General features: G+C 39.8%; 1 protein-coding gene across 1 annotated transcript in view; it reads left to right on the top strand.

The window, feature by feature from the left end:
• Window positions 1–2,163: 2,163 nt before the first annotated feature.
• Window positions 2,164–17,093, top strand: part of LOC133245119 (cytochrome P450 2J2-like) — a 33,610-nt gene continuing 18,680 nt past the window's right edge. Inside the window, exons 1-2 of the mRNA XM_061413062.1 lie at window positions 2,164–6,073; window positions 14,790–14,952. Of these exons, the coding sequence (XP_061269046.1) occupies window positions 5,786–6,073; window positions 14,790–14,952 (451 nt within the window). The 5' untranslated portion in view covers window positions 2,164–5,785. The remainder of the gene's footprint in view (window positions 6,074–14,789; window positions 14,953–17,093) is intronic.

Raw genomic sequence — 17,093 nt, forward strand, 5'->3', positions numbered from 1 at the left:
CCTAAGAAGAATATGCATGCTGCTCTTGTTGGATGATGAATTCTATAAAGGTTAATTGAATCCAGGTAATAGATAATGCTGCCTGGTTCAACTTTGCTCTTACTGGTTTTCTGCATCTTGGTTCTGTCCATTGATGGTAGAGGGATATTCAAGTCTCTAAGTATAATGGTAAATTCATCTATTTTCCCTTGAAGTTCCATCATTTTGCTTGCAAGTACTTTGAAACTCCATTGTTAGGTATATACACATTATAGAATTGCTTACTCCTTGGAAGGAAAGTTATGACCAACCTAGATAGCATATTCAAAAGCAGAGACATTACTTTGCCAACAAAGATTCGTCTAGTCAAGGCTATGGTTTTTCCTGTGGTCATGTATGGATGTGAGAGTTGGACTGTGAAGAAGGCTGAGCGCCAAAGAATTGATGCTTTTGAACTGTGGTGTTGGAGAAGACTCTTGAGAGTCCCTTGGACTGCAAGGAGATCCAACCAGTCCATTCTGAAGGACATCAGCCCTGGGATTTCTTTGGAAGGAATGATGCTAAAGCTGAAACTCCAGTACTTTGGCCACCTCATGTGAAGAGTTGACTCATTGGAAAAGACTGATGCTGGGAGGGATTGGGGGCAGGAGGAGAAGGGGATGACAGAGGATGAGATGGCTGGATGGCATCACTGACTCGATGGACGTGAGTCTGAGTGAACTCCGGGAGTTGGTGATGGACAGGGAGGCCTGGCACGCTGCGATTCATGGGGTCGCGAAGAGTCGGACACGACTGAGTGACTGATCTGATCTGATCTGATGTCCTCTTGGAGAACTGACCCTTTATCATTATGCATAGACCTTTGATTCATTGCTGCTCTAATTTTTTTTTTTAATTTTTCAGCACTTTATTATTTTTTTTTATTTGATAAATTTAATGCCTTTTATTGCCATACCTCATTTTACTGTGCTTTGCTTTAGTGAACTTTATAGATACATGTGTTTTTTTTTCCTTGTTAATTTTCTGTTTAGTTGATCTATCCGTAAGTGTGAGTGGGGTATTAAAGTCTCCCACTATTATTGTGTTATTGTTAATTTCTCCTTTCATACTTGTTAGGATTTGTCTTACATACTGCGGTGCTCCCATGTTGGGTGGATATATATTTATAATTGTTATATCTTCTTCTTGGATTGATCCTTTGATCATTATGTAGTGACCTTCTTTGTCTCTTTTCACAGCCTTTGTTTTAAAGTCTAATTTATCTGATACGAGTATTGTGACTCCTGCTTTCTTTTGGTCCGTATTTGCATGGAAAATCTTTTTCCAGCCCTTCACTTTCAGTCTGTATGTGTCCCCTGTTTTGAGGTGGGTCTCTTGTAGACAACATATGTAGGGGTCTTGTTTTTGTATCCATTCAGCCAGTCTTTGTCTTTTGGTTGGGGCATTCAACCCATTTACGTTTAAGGTAATTACTAATAAGTATGATCCCGTTGCCATTTACTTTATTGTTTTGGGTTCGAGTTTATACACCATTTTTGTGTTTCCTGTCTAGAGAAATTCTAATTTTTATTATTTATTTCTTGTGCTTTCTTTGGATTTAATTTTCTCTTCTTTTTCTAGAATCATGAGTTAGGAGATTAAATTGTTTATTTTAGTCTTTTATTCTTTCCTACTATATGCATTCAATGATATAAAATTTTACAGTTTATGAAAGTTTTCCTTGTTCTGGTATCAGCAATTAATACAGCTACTTCAGTTTTCTTTGATTGGTGTTATCATTGTATATCTTCCTCCAACCCTTTAATTTCAATATATCTGTGTCTCCATATTTAAAATCAGTCTGCTCTAGGCAACATACAGTTGGGTTTGTGTATGTGTGATCAAAAACAAATAACAGGAGATCTACCTGATATATAAAATTTTAAATGTAGAGTAAATCACCAGCTGTGGGGTTCCATGTTGTAATGGTTAGCACTCTGGACTCTGAATCCAGTGACCTAACTTCCCTGGTGCTTAGATGGTAAACAATCACTCTGCAGTGCAGGAGACCCAGGTTTGATCTGTGGATCAGGAGGATGCCCTGGAGGAGGAAATGGCAACCCACTCCAGTATCTTGCCTGGAGAATTCTATGGACAGAGGAGCCAGGCAGGCTACAGTTCATAGCGTCTCAAAGAGTCAGACAAGACTGAGTGACTAACACTTTCACTTCTAAGTGTATAGGACAGTAGTGTTAACTCTAACCACAGCATTTCACACATGATCTCTAGAAATTTTCCATCTCACATGGTTGAAACTCTATTCCCATGGAGCAGAAAATTTTCATTTTTCTCCTTCCTCCAGTATCTGGAAACCACTAGTGTGGGCAAACTGGGAGACTTATGCACCATTGGTAAGAATGTAAAGTGGTGCAGTCACTATGGAAACCAGTATGGAGATTCTTTACAATTAAAAATAGATCTTCCCTATGAACCACTGGTGCTATTACTGGGCACTTATCCACGAGAATAGAAATCAGAAAATTGAAGAGAGAGATTTTCATTTCACAGCACCATTATTCATAATAACCAAGAGTTGGAAACAAGCTAAATGTCCTTTAATGAATGAATGAGTAATGAAAATGTGTACTATATATGCAATGAAATATTCTTCATTCATAAAGGAGAAAGAAACCTTATCAAATTCTAGAAATGGATGACCATTGAGGACTTTATACTAAGTGAAATAAGCTAGCCATTGAAGGACAAATATTACATGATTCTACTTCTCTCAATTATCTAAAACAGACAGCTCATAGACAAAAGTGTGAGGTATCCAAGGTTGCTTTGACTATTCAGAGTCTTTGTGATTTCATATAGATGTTAGGATTATATTCTCTATTTCTATAAAAAATGCCTTTGGGATTTTGACAGAAATTGTATTGACTAACATGAGCAATTTAATAATATTAATTCTTCTAGTTCACAAGCATGAGATAGCTTTCCATTTATCTGCATCTTCTTTAATTTTCCTCAGCAATATTTTACATTTTCAATGTAAAGTCCTTTGCCTTCTTGGTTAAGTTTATTCCTAAGTATCTTGTTGTTTCTGATGCTGGGCTAAAACTATTTCTGTGTGTAGATGACATTATTTTAATGTGTGTGTGTGTGTGTGTGTGCATGCATGCACACGCATGCTCACTCATATCCAATTCTTTGTGACCCCATGGAATGAGTCCACCAGGCTCCCCTGTCCATGGAATTTTCCAGGCAAGAATACTGAAATGGGTTGCCATTTCCTTCTCCAGGAGATCTTCCAGATCCTGAGACTGACCTGGGTTTTTTTGCATCTCCTACATTGGCAGGCGATTCTTTACCACTGCACCACTTGGGAAGCCCATTTTAATATCTAGAAAACTCTAATGATTACACACATACAAAAACTGTTACAAATAATAAACGAATTCAGCAAAGTCTCAGGATCCAAAACCTACAAAAATCAGTCATGTTTCTGTATCTTAATAATGAACCATCTGAAAGGAGTCTTTTTTTTTTAAATGGACCCTGACAGTCTTTTAACAAGTGTGTTCAGAATATAAATACTTAATGTGGTTATTGATACAGATTATTATCTATAATAGTCATTATTTTTTTCCTATTGCTTTTGATATGTGTCTCTTTTTTGTCTTTCACTCTTTTTCTCTCTCCTTTGGTTTTAACTGAGTATTTTGTATAAATCCATTTTCTCTTCTGTCTGAGCATACAGTTATATTTCTTTTTTAAAACTTTAGTGGTTGCTCTATAGTTCACAGTATACATTTCCAACTGATTCAAATCCACCTTCAAATAATACTACACTGCTTAATTAGAAGGTCAAGTACCTTATAACAGAATTTTCCTAATTCCTTCCTTCTGTGCAACCAACATTTCATCTTTCATATCACCTATCTATATGCTAAAATCACCAAATACATTGTTGCTATTTTTTTTGAACAAAGTTTTATTATCAGCTCAATTAAGAAAAAGCAAGTAAGACTCAATATACTTTACTTGTTTCTCTAATGTTCTTTATTTATATTTGTGTTTTTGACCTATATATCTTTCTTTCTGAAGACCTTAAACATTATTAAGGCAGGTCTACTAGCAACAAATTCCTTCAAACTTTGTTTGAAAAGATGTTTACTTCTCCTTAACTGCTAAATGGAACCAAGAATGCATCCCCATAATTTTGTCACTGAAGTAATTTATATAAAGAGAAGAGTTCAGTCCCTTGTTACAGAGTACCTCACAAGAAATGTCTGGTTCTGTTGTTTTTCCGAAGTTCAAGATGCTGGGCTCCAATCCTTTGGTGAGAAGGTGATTGAAAAACACAAAGCTCAAGTGTCTGTGGAGCTCTCTGAGATGCAATGAAACCATAAACCTTAGTACATCCTTGGTCTCAGAATGACAGGCTCTCTAAATAGAGCAAAACAATAAACAAACCAACAAATGAGAAATGGACTATTTCCTGTTGTATTAGTAAACAAAGTATGTCAAAATCATCAGCGATTGCAGTAACTGCAGATGGTGAGCTGATGACCCTTGAGGGAACTCAGGAAAGAAAGAATACTTGCCCCCTAGGAGCCATCAGACTGCAGCTACTCCCTATGTTGAGCCCTGAGAAAACTCAGGATGTGAAGACACTGGATACTGGCCCCAAATAGGTGAGGTGCCTATCAAAGGAATGATTTCAGTGAGCCCAGACTCTTACATCTTACTGTATATAGAAAAGTGCTAAATTCCTTAACTTGAGATATCTGGTTTTACTTTAATTAACAATAATCTTTTGCCACTCAGCCTGCCTGTCCCCCCACCAACTCCTCTGAGCAGTTCTCTGTTACTTGAAATGCTGCTGCCCTAGCTGGTGACTGCAGCCATGAAATTAAAAGATGCTTGCTCCTTGGAAGAAAAGCTATGACCAACCTAGACAGCATATTAAAAAGCAGAGACATTACTTTGCCGACAAAGGTCCATCTAGTCAAGACTATGGTTTTTCCAGTAGTCAGGTATGGATGTGAGAGTTGGACTATAAAGAAAGCTAAGCTCCAAAGAATTGATGCTTTTGAACTGTGATGTTGGAGAAGACTTGAGAGTCCCTTGGACTGCAAGGAGATCCAACCAGTCAATCCTAAAGGAAATCAGTCCTGAATATTCATTGGAAGGACTGATGCTGAAGCTGAAACTCCAATACTTTGGCCACCTGATGTGAAGATCTGACTCCTTGGAAAAGACCCTGACGCTGGGAAAGATTAAAGGCAGGAAGAGAAGGGGATGACAGAGGATGAGATGCTTGGATGGCATCACCTACTCAATGGACATGATATGAACAAGTTCCGGGAGCTGGTGATGGACAGGGAGGCCTGGCATGCTGCAGTCCATGGGGTCACAAAAAGTTGGACATGACTGAGCGACTGAACTGAATTGAACTAGCTTGAAGTTCTAAACTTCTCATGGAATAAAACATAACCCTCAATGTTTAGGTTGTGAATATTCTTTCAGTGGACACAGAAAACCTCCCAGCCTAGCCTTTTCTCAGATCCAAGTATGTTCTCCAGGGAATCCCATGCCTGACATCTAGTGGGTAGCAGATAGGCTGGGCTCCAGCCCAGAGAAGGACAGACTCAGGTGGGGGAAAGGTGGGGCAAGGGGAGGAGGAGACAGGACCTAAGGAAAGGCAAGGAGGGGTAAGGTGGACCCGGTGCCACAGGGAGCCAGGGGTGGGGCTTAGCTGAGCGCTGGGGGAAGGGAAGAACAGTGGTGGGAGGAGGGAAGGGCGGGGTGAGACAGTAGGATGGGGCGGGATCTGGGAACCCGGCTGAGCGCACAAGACGCACAGATCCTCACAGAAGCGAAACCAGACATCGCAGTAATGCTGGAGGCCTTGAGCTCCCTGGCAGCGGCCCTCTGGGCAGCTCTCCGTCCTGGCACTGTCCTCCTGGGGGCTGTCGCTTTTCTCTTCTTTGCTGATTTCCTCAAAAGGCGGCGTCCAAAGAACTTCCCGCCAGGGCCCGCGGGCCTGCCCTTTGTAGGCAACTCGTTCCAGCTGGATCCTGAGAAGGTGCACCTGACGCTTCAGCAGGTAGGACTCGGTGACGGTGTCAGAGCCGCGTCCTGACCTGATCTGCAGGACAAGGGCCTTCCGGGTACCGAGGGCCGGAGCATGGGTGTTTCTGAAGCATTCAGTCGGGAACCGGGTATACCCTGCTTTGAGCTTCTCTTTGCTCACCATCACCTGGAATGATTCCAGCTGTGCTTTCTAGGGGTGAACTGTTGTTGCTGCTGCTGCTGCTGCTGCTAAGTCGCTTCAGTCGTGTCCGACTCTGTGCGACCCCATAGACTGCAGCTCACCAGGCTCCCCCTTCCCTGGGATTCTCCAGGCAAGAACACTGGAGTGGGTTGCCATTTCCTTCTCCAATGCATGAAAGTGAAAAGTGAAAGTGAAGTCGCTCCGTCGTATCTGACTCTTAGCGACCTCATGGACTGTAGCCCACCAGGCTCCTCCATCCGTGGGATTCTCCAGGCAAGAGGACTGGAATGGGGTGCCATTGCCTTCTCCAGAACTGTTGTTAACTGTTTACCATTTAAGTGTCCCCACACGATCAGCTTTCGGGAAGGTAGGGGCTGCAGGTTTATTGTACAAAACAAAAAGTGTTTCTTGGTCCATATAGCTGATGGAAAAAGTGTAAATATTGAACTGTAGCTCTCATCTGAAGCCTCACATACTGCCAGGAGCTTTAACATCTGCATATTTTCTCTCGTGTCAGGGATCCTTGGATAGAATATGGTTCAGAATCCCCTCTATATGCTCAGTAAATGTTTTTGACTGACCAAGTGACTCTTTGTCTCTTCTGTTTCTTTTATGAGTCTGGAGTGTGACAGACACATGTTTTTAAAGTCATTTCGAAAAAAAATTAAAAAGTCATTTCGTTGTGTCTGGTTACATATTACTGGGACATTCTATTTATAGTATGATCACTTGTCTTTTCAATACTTTTATTCTTGGCGGGGGTAGGTGAATGCTATACTTCCCCTCTTGGAGGCTCCATTTTCCATATGTAAAATGAGGATGTCTGTGCGTGTGCTTAGTCGCTCAGTCACATCCAACTCTTTGTAATCCCATAGACTGTAGCTCACCAGTGTCCTCTGTTCATGAGATTTTTTTCGGGCAAGAATACTGGAGTGGGTTGCCATTTCCTTCAGGGGATCTTTCAGAATTGGGGATCGAACCCGAGTCTCCTTTGACTCCTGCACTGCAGGTTGACTCTACCCGCTGAACCATCCCTACCTAAATCCTCACGACTTTTCAACTACATTGCTTCCATCCACACAAGGACAGAGTTCCTCATCTTCAGGCTCCTCCTTCTACAATCCACTCTCACTAAAGTATTCATTTAAAAATGTCATCCTCTGCCTAGATTTTCTTAGTGCTTTCTGCTGCTTCCTATAGTTCATATTCCTTAGGGAGCCACACGGATACTTTCTTGTAGCCTCTTTCCACTTTATAGTTGTCTCCCATCAAGGCTCCCTAATTGTGGCCATTCTGAATTCCTTAAAATTCCCTTCATCACTCAATACTGTCTCAAGAATCAACTACCTCCCTGCCTCTCAGCACAGGCATCTTCCTGACCAACGACACTGTGGTAAGTGGTTGTGATGATTAAATAAAAGGAATGTTCAGTGTTAAAATAGCTTATAGTTGGTGCTAAAAAAAGAATAGTTCTAGTTCCCTAGAAATTCCTGGAGCACTTTCAACACAAGCCTGTATTACAAACTCAAGTTCAGATGGAGATGGCTTCATCACTTTCTGGGAGAAACAGCCCATTGGTTGCACAAAGTTACAGGATGAGTATATAGAATTTTAAAGCCAAGATGCTAAGATTCTAAACCTGTGCCTTTCTTTTTTTTTTCTTTGGTTGGAAAGTATTAGTTTTATTTTCATTTTAATATTTTAACATTTTCTTTTAATTGCAATTAGACAAAAATGAAATTTTCTTCATGTTGTTTTAACAGTCGTACGTATTTTACTTTTAAAGTCTATGAACTAGTTAGTGGACAGTATTTTAATTATCTGGTATACTAAACTTCAGAGTTTAACATTTAGCAAAATTTTGCTTCACAAAGTCACTTTGTAGAATGACAGGAAATATATACAGCTTCAAATCCATATTCAGACATATGCCCCTTTCCCTTCCTCAAAATAAATGCTTTTAAAAAGTGCAGTATAAAAGTTTTAGCTATGAAGGCACTGCATAATTCTGTATTATATGGCTAATGTCTTGATTAGCAGCAAGAGTGATGAGAATATTCTACACTTAATTTACTGGAATATAAGAAACTTTTTGAGGAAGGACTTAGCTCTCATCAAAGAAAAAGAACCTTTTGTCCCGTTTAGTTAATGCATTCCTTTTCAAGATTGCTTTTAAAAAACCTCATCTGAAAAAGCTATCTAGAAAATGTCTACCACAAATATTGTACATGAGTGTCGGGAGATTCTGAGAAAAGTACTTTATGTGGAAATATATATAGTTTCATATGATAAAGCTAAATATATATTTCCAAATCTACTGTTTTTATATAAATGCTGCCAACAACAGATGACTTGTCAAAACAGTTTTAAAGGGTTATGTTCATAGTATTTTTTATAAATCTAATGAACCAAAGTCATTATACTCTTCTATTCTTAAACTTAGGGAGTTTGTATCTGCTTCTGACATGTTGAATTCACTGGGTAATGATGATGTATGATTCAAGAACTGTTGTGATGTCCTAAACTGTTATAAAAACAAAAATCATAGGCAGAGGACCTTATAAACAATTAACCACATTTGTTACCTTAGAACCAAACTGAATGCTGTCTAACATTATATGAATAGTAGACATAAGAGGCTTCAAAGTCGCCTGGAAACTAGATCTTGAAGTTCTTGGTCACATATAGTTTACTTCAAATCCCTTCTTTAAGGGTATGCCGGGAAAAGAACGGAAATTTGCCCCTTAAATCAAACCAAATTATGTGTTATCACAGGAAGACACATTTAGTTGAAGTGCACTTTGTTCTTTCAAAGGTTAGTTAAGATAGTGGCCCAAAGATTATTATCCAAGAGGCTAAGACATCTTTACAACCTGGTCTAATGATTCATTTTTCTTTTTAAGTGCTTTAATTACATATAGAGGAGAAGAAAATAATATATATGTTTTAATCAGATTAGTTTCAGAACAAATAAAATAACACATTAGAGAAAAACTTACTTAAAAATAGTTGTATTTATATTCCACAATTTGCTCAAATACTGGTTTTCTTATAAACTTTCTACAGGATGTTTTTTAAACAAATTCTTCACATTGCATCTTGACTATGTGCCTTTCTTCAAGAATTGTGCTGTTTAATTTCCAAGTATTGGAAGATCTTCCTGATTTCTTTCTGTTAATGATTTACAGTTGGCATTCATTAGGGTCAGAGGACATATACTGTATTTCAACTTTGAACAGATATGTACAGGTTGGTTTTATGACCTAAAATGGAGTCCATGCATACTTGAAATAATGTCTTCTGCTGTTGTTGGAGCATTCTGTACTATAGATCAGATAGACTTGAAGAGGTGAGTGCGTTGTTTAGTGCTTCTATACCCTTGGTGAATTTTTATCTACTAATTCTGTCAATTATTAGGAGAGGCATGTTGAAGTTTCCAACTATAATTAGAAGTTCATCTATGTGTCAAATCAGTTCTGATAGTTTTACTTTATATATTTGGCAGCTCTTTTTATTTAGCTCATGCACATTAAAATTGTTACACTGTCTTCGTGAATTGGCTCTTTAGTTATTACATGTTCTTCTTTATCCCTGAAGATTTTCTTTGCCTGAATGTTACCTGATATAATAGAGCCACACCAGCTTTCTTTTAATTAGGATTTGCATACTATATGCTTCTCCATTCTTTCACTTTTAACCAACTTATATGATTATACTTGAAATGAGTTTTTATATAGAACATATAGGTGGGTCATTTTTTCATGGTGCCAATATCTCTTTTAATTGGTGAATCTAGATCATTTGTATTTAGGGTCGCTTTTGATGTTTGAGGGATTCCCTGGTAGCTCAGCTGGTAAAGAATCCTCCTGCAGTGCCGGAGACCCTGCTTTGATGTCTGGGTCAGGAAGATCTCCTGGAGAAGGGAAAGGCTACCCACTCCAGTATTCTGGCCTGGAGAATTCCATAGGCTGTATAGTCCACGGAGTCACAAAGAGTCAGACAGGACTGAGAGACTTTCGCTTTGATGTGTGAACACTTAAGTATGCCATTTTACTATTCACTTTCTATTGTTCACTTTGTTTTTTGTTCTTCTGTTTCTCCTCTCCGGTCTTTTGTGGGTCACTTGAGCATTTTTAAGAATTCCTTTCTAATTTAACTGTAGTGTTTATAGTACGTTTCTTTGTTTGGTGCTTTAAGTGTTTGCTCTAAAGTTCATGTGCTATGCATACATAGCTTATTGTATCATCTGAGGTTGTTTCTCCATTTTAAGGCTGAGGAAACTGAAAACTAAGTGATTTGTCTAAGTTACTCAACACTGAAAATGGCCAAAGAAGGACTTGAATCTTAATCTGGTCTCTACTTATGCTACTTGACTTTTCATGATATAGTTAGCAGATAGTTGATTTTGTTCAGGGTTGCACTTATCCAATAGACACTTAAGAAGTGCTTATCATATGACAGGTATAATACAAGAAGAGTATATGGTGAAATGTGTGGTATAAATTTTTGGTAACCAAATGAGATGTCATTAGGTGGGTTCATTGTGAATGGGAATCCATGGGGATACCCTCCATTGAATGTTGAAATAAACTTGGCTGAACTTGAACAGAGGCAAGTGGCTCTGTGGAGTAAAGTGGACAGGAGATTTTAAGTTGGAGAAGCGACTTGAGCTAAAAATAAGAAGGCAGTGAAGAAACTGGCTGATTTGTTTGGCATGGTTTTTCCCCCATTTTCTCAACATTCTCTACCATAGCTGTCTGGCTTATTATTGAAACATTTATGTAAATAAGAAAAATTTCTTATTGGACTAAGAAGGGGAAATGGTAGATAAGTTGGTTAAATGCACTATAAGGGTTTATATAGAGTTGCTTGTAACAAAAAGATTCCAAAAGACAGTGGTGTAAAAAGACTGAAATTGATTTGTCACTCACAAGTAGGTTGAGATGTAGGTAGGAAGACTAGGATAGGAAGGCTGCTTTGCTCCACAAGGTCATCTAAAACCACAGTGCTTCTGTCTTGTTGCTCTGGCCCTGCAACAGTGTCATGTGTAAGTTCTGCGCCATGAAAAGGGGAAAGTGAGAGGTGGTGAGAAGCAACTTTCCTTTAAGAACACGACCCAGAAGATGCCCACATCACCTCTACTCACGTCCCATTGGATTCACGTGAAATTAAGTGAGGAGTAATGTGCCAAAGCCTTTGACTGTGTGGATCACAATAAACCTGCCTCTTGAGAAACCTATATGCAGGTCAGGAAGCAATAGTTAGAACTGGACATGAAACAACAGACTGGTTCCAAATAGGAAAAGGAGTACGTCAAGGCTGTACTTGTCACCCTGCTTACTTAACTTATATGCAGAGGACATCATGAGAAATGCTGGGCTGGAGGAAGCACAAGCTGGAATCAAGATTGCCAGGAGAAATATCAATAACCTCAGATATGCAGATGACACCACCCTTATGGCAGAAAGTGAAGAGGAACTAAAAAGCCTCTTGATGAGAGTGAAAGAGGAGAGTGAACAAGTTGGCTTAAAGCTCAACATTCAGAAAACTAAGATCATGGCATCTGGTCCCATTACTTCATGGCAAATAGATGGGGAAACAGTGGAAACAGTGTCAGACTTTATCTTTCTGGGCTCCAAAATCACTGCAGATGGTGATTGCAGCCATGAAATTAAAAGACGCTTACTCCTTGGAAGGAAAGTTATGACCAACCTAGATAGCATATTCAAAAGCAGAGACATTACTTTGCCAAAAAGTTCTGTCTAGTCAAGGCTATGGTTTTTCCTGTGGTCATGTATGGATGTGAGAGTTGGACTGTGAAGAAGGCTGAGCACCGAAGAATTGATGCTTTTGAACTGTGGTGTTGGAGAAGACTCTTGAGAGTCCCTTGGACTGCAAGGAGATCCAACCAGTCCATTCTGAAGGAGATCAGCCCTGGGTGTTCTTTGGAAGGAATGATGCTAAAGCTAAAACTCCAATACTTTGGCCACCTCATGCAAAGAGTTGACTCATTGGGAGAGAGTCTGATGCTGGAAGGGTTTGGGGGCAGGAGGAAAAGGGAATGACAGAGGATGAGATGGCTGGATGGCATCACCAACTCGATGGACGTGAGTCTGAGTGAACTCCGGGAGTTGGTGATGGACAGGGAGGCCTGGCATGCTGCGATTCACGGGTTCGCAGAGAGTCAGACACGACTGAGCAGCTGAACTGAACTGAACTGAATGTGACCAGTTAATCCTTAGGGAGTTCCATCACTTAGCAGAAGAGAGAGAGAATGTGTCCATGCTTTCTTTAAGGATGAGACATACAGAGCAAATTAGAAACAGTCCTACTTTATGCCCATCAGCTATGCACTATTATCTCTGTGCCTCTTTTTCTGAAAATTGGGCATACATTATAGAGTTGTTATAAGAAAAAAATTAGGATTATCAGCCTACTGCCAGGGTGCCTAGCATACAGTTGATGCTCAGTTTATATATCTACCTCCCTCCCCCTCTCTTCAAACATTTATAGTAACCAATTCAAGAACAAAAAGTTTTTGATTGCAAATGAGGCATCACTTGTCTGGCCTGCTTGCTGCATGGGCTCCCTTCATACACACTCTGCCCACTTCCCCTCCATTTCTTTATCAGTATCTTACAAGAAATCTTTTGCTAAAATACACTCCCAATATATCAATAAAAGTACATAATTTTATTATTAACCTTAGTATTTTGATTACTAACCCCAGAATCCTAAAGATTAGAATTTGTAAGAGCCCTCATTTTATATATTTGGAAACTGAGACAGAGAGAAGTTAAATAACTTGACTAAGTGTCACATAGAAAATAACCAGTGGAAGCTGGATACAAAGGGATTTGTATGCCTTCAAAATTCAAGTACTAAGCACTCACCTTACCTCTCCTATTCAATTTTTAGTTGCAAACAAAACAAGGTATAAAGTGTTTCACTTGACATTAAGACGTCCTTGGTCTAGCTCATAGTACCTTTCTGGCCTTGTAGCCCATCTCCTTACACAGGTGAGAGGTATTCTTTCCAGGAACCTATCCCAGCCCCAGGACCCTTATGTGTGTGTGACACACCCAGACACTCTTCCTTTCACTCGCACTCTCTTTCTCTCCTCTCCCTGCCCCATTACTCTCATTCTCAGTTTATTGCTGTCACATCCAGTAAACTCTAAGTTCCCAGTGCTATTCCAGCTTTATGTCTTTGTCTTTAAATCTTACAAATACCTCCAGTCCTTAATATCTTTGGCACTTTGGCTAAGTTACTTCTCCATGACTCATTTTCCTTACTAAAACATAAATAATATCATTACTGCCATAGGGTGGATGGATGAGTGGTTAAGAAAATGCGCTTCCACTGCAGGAGGCACGAGTTCGATCCCTATTCAGGGAACTAAGGACCCACAGCAATGTGGTGCACTCAAAAAAAGATATATTTGGTCTAGCTTCCCTAATAGGGAGTACACACCGTCATAGGGTGGTGTGAGGGAAATGAGACAAAAGGTGAAGGGTGGTTAGCGTGGCACCCAGTGGGTGTGGCTGGCTGTGACCACCGGTGCCTTTCCCCTGTACGTCTTCCCTTTGCTCTTGTCCTGTCTGCCCCTTGAGCAAGTGCACCTGTGCTCCTTTGCTCACGGAGCCCATGCATTCCCCAGAGTCTAGAGTGGCTGTCTGCCAGTATCGAAAACAAACTGTCTTTCCCATTGTTGTTCTCTTTCTTCCTCACAGAAATTTTCTTTCCCCTTTTTTCGGGGCTGTAGAGAGCACACTGCCCTGCTTGTGAGATTTTAGTTCCCCGTCCAGGGTTAAACCTGTATCCATGGCACTAAAAGTCCAAGCCCTGACCACTGGACAGCCAGGGAATTACCCCTCCCAGAAACTGTAAGCGAAAAATCGTTTTCTCCCTCTTATACAGGGGGAGTGGAGGCTCCAAAAAAAAGTGAAACAACGTTTCCGAGATCTCACAGCTAGCCAAGCATAGAGTTTGCATGGCTCCAGCTAGTGTGTTCTTGTCTATGACTGGCCCTAGCCCTGTAATGAATTTTTTGCCACCTAGAACCTGTGGAAGAAGGGGACACTGTCTTGTGGTTAAACAGATATGATTTACTACGAAGTCCATGCTTTCTACCCCAGACATTCACTAAACACATCTCTGCCTTCTCTGGTGAGTCACATGGGCTGAATTCTCTCGCTTCACTAGAGTCTAAGATGCTTGAGGTTAGAGACCTCGCTTATTTTATTGTATCCTTATGCCTTATTCTCAGGATACATATGCTCACTCAATCCAAGTAAGGTGAACATATGGATGAATATTTATAATGAATGTCTACATCCTCTAGTGGATTGAACTGAAGTCAAGTTGACAGCAAGAGAAATGGAAACAGGCAGAAGTATTTCCAACAGCAAAGGTATACACACACACACACACACACACACACACACACAGATTCCCCTCAATATAATCTCCCTCAGCTCTACATACCCTCCATTCCAGGACACACAGGATGTGCATATGTAACTGTAACTCTTCTGCTATTTTTCAGTTTGTGAAGAAATATGGGAATGTTTTTAGCTTGGATTTTGGTACATTTCCTTCTATTCTTATAACTGGATTACCCTTAATTAAAGAAGCACTTGTCCACCAAGGCGAAAACTTTTCCAAACGTCCTGTAATGCCTCTCCAGGAGCGTATCTTTAACACTAAAGGTAAGTTCTTGCATTGGTTAGCGTGTGTTTGATATTCTTGTGGTCTGTGAAAGTATCTCCAACAATCCCAGGGACCAAGCTCCTCATAAGGAACCTGAGTGCCCGCATTTCCCTGTTGAAGGCACCCCCTCAGGGCACCTGGCAGAGTCAGCTATAATGTCACAGATTTGGGGGAAGCGACATCACCTGCATGAACTCACTCTGGATGCTTTGATAAATAAGTATCCTCATCACTCAGTGAATGTGATGTGTTGTTTAAGCAGAGAAAAGGCAATGCATCCTCAGGCTCTCTTTCTGCTTTCCCGCTCAGATCTCTTCCCCTAGAAAACGGATATGGATCAGCTTGTTCCTGTTGATTAAGTGATCCCTTCTTGCCTCCAGTTCCTTATGCTCTATTTTGAGGCTGTGCTCCAAAGGTATCTCAAGCCTTCTATCTATGTTAAAAGAGTTTGGCATGAGTACTTAGAATGATCACTAAATAAACTTACTTTTTCAAAATTCTAAATGAAAAACTTTATACTTCTACAAAAATTTTATACTTCTACACCATTTTTTTTCAGGTATTTCTCAATCCCTCTTTGAAATACTTCACCCATTATTCTACATCCATTCACTCAATTATCTGCCATGAGAACTTAGGACTAGAGGCACCAGTGACAGAGTAGTGAGTAGAACAGAAAAAATTCTTGATTTTTGTGTAATTTACATGTTATTAAGAGAGTCAGTATCAAGTATGCTAAAATTTAATGCCTCGGTTTTATGAAGATAAGAGCAGGGTTCACTTAGTATGGGTATCAAATCTGGTCCTGAGACTCAGGAAAAGCTATTGGAAGTAAATAACAAGTAATAAAATGAAGAAGCAATCCATTAGGGGGAATAGAATATGAAAAGTTTCTAAGATGGGTAAATGGACAGTGAACTGAGGAATTGAAAGGTGTCCAGTGTGAGAAGAACAGGGTTTAAATGGAGATAATTAAATGAAGATGAAGATGCTAAGTTTGTCCAGAAATAGTTCATGTTTAAGGATATTGCTTTTTATCCTAATAACAATGCAGGCTTCTGAATGTTTAAGTAGTAAAAGGGATCAACATACTTACATGGTAAGTTTTAAAGACTTCTCTAAGCTTCAATGTCAAGAATGGAATAAAAGGAGCAAAAGACTACTGTAGAATTTTAAGTGAGAAGAGGTGGTAGCCTGAACTAGGGAAGTGGCAAGAAATGGTAGTCTAGTAGGTTACACTAGGAGAGTGACTGAAGACAAGTTGATTTAAGCTCTTCAGGAGGCATATGCAATAGGACATGGTGACCTAGATGGAAGGAGAATGAGGTAGACACCCAAATGGGTAGGTAAAGGAAAAAAGGAAGATGTGGAGGAGAACAAGGTGTTCATTGGCCTGGGTGGTGAGTTGTATGGAGCAAATCATTAACTCAGTCATGAATATGCTGAAAGTGAAGCCAAGAGAGTCAAGCAGAAAATTGGTTACATGTCTGCACAGATACAGACATTCACATCAGTAGATGTCATTTGAAATATTTGGAGTTGATAAGATTTAGTAGAAATGGAGGATAAGGATAAGGAGAGAAGAGGCTTTGACCCAAGCTTGAAAAGGTTCATCATTTCAAAATTTGATAGGAGATAAGTTAACCTAAGATATGATGATTTCTGTGAAGTCAGAGAATTAGCAGAAGAGTCTGGAGAGTGTGGTGTCCTGGGCACCACTGGAAAAGAGTGTTTCAAGAAAAAAGCATCTCGTGCTGTTGACACATCAGCATGAGGCTGAAAAGGATCCTGGACTGAACAGCAGGGAGGGCCGCTTCACTAAGGTGGTAGAAGTGAAAGGGAGATATTAGAAGGAGTGGAAGAGTGTATGGGAATGAAGAATTGAGAGGGTGGTGGTCTCACCTGTGTTATAAAATAAATGAAGTTCTCTGCACACCTCATGATGGATTTTTTATCCTTTGCCTGTGATTTTCTTTCTGCACACATTCACAATTCTTTGTTTTCTTGGGTGATTCATCTTTTTAGGATCTTTAAGCACTTTCTCCTTATGAGTTTTGGTTTTGTCTAGTCCATTAGTGCATACTTAGTATGTAGCATAACAAATACTTAAATATAGTATGTGACAGGTAATCAAAGCATG

Source organism: Bos javanicus, chromosome 3 (genome assembly GCF_032452875.1).
Source record: "Bos javanicus breed banteng chromosome 3, ARS-OSU_banteng_1.0, whole genome shotgun sequence".
NCBI classification, from domain to species: Eukaryota; Metazoa; Chordata; class Mammalia; order Artiodactyla; family Bovidae; genus Bos; species Bos javanicus.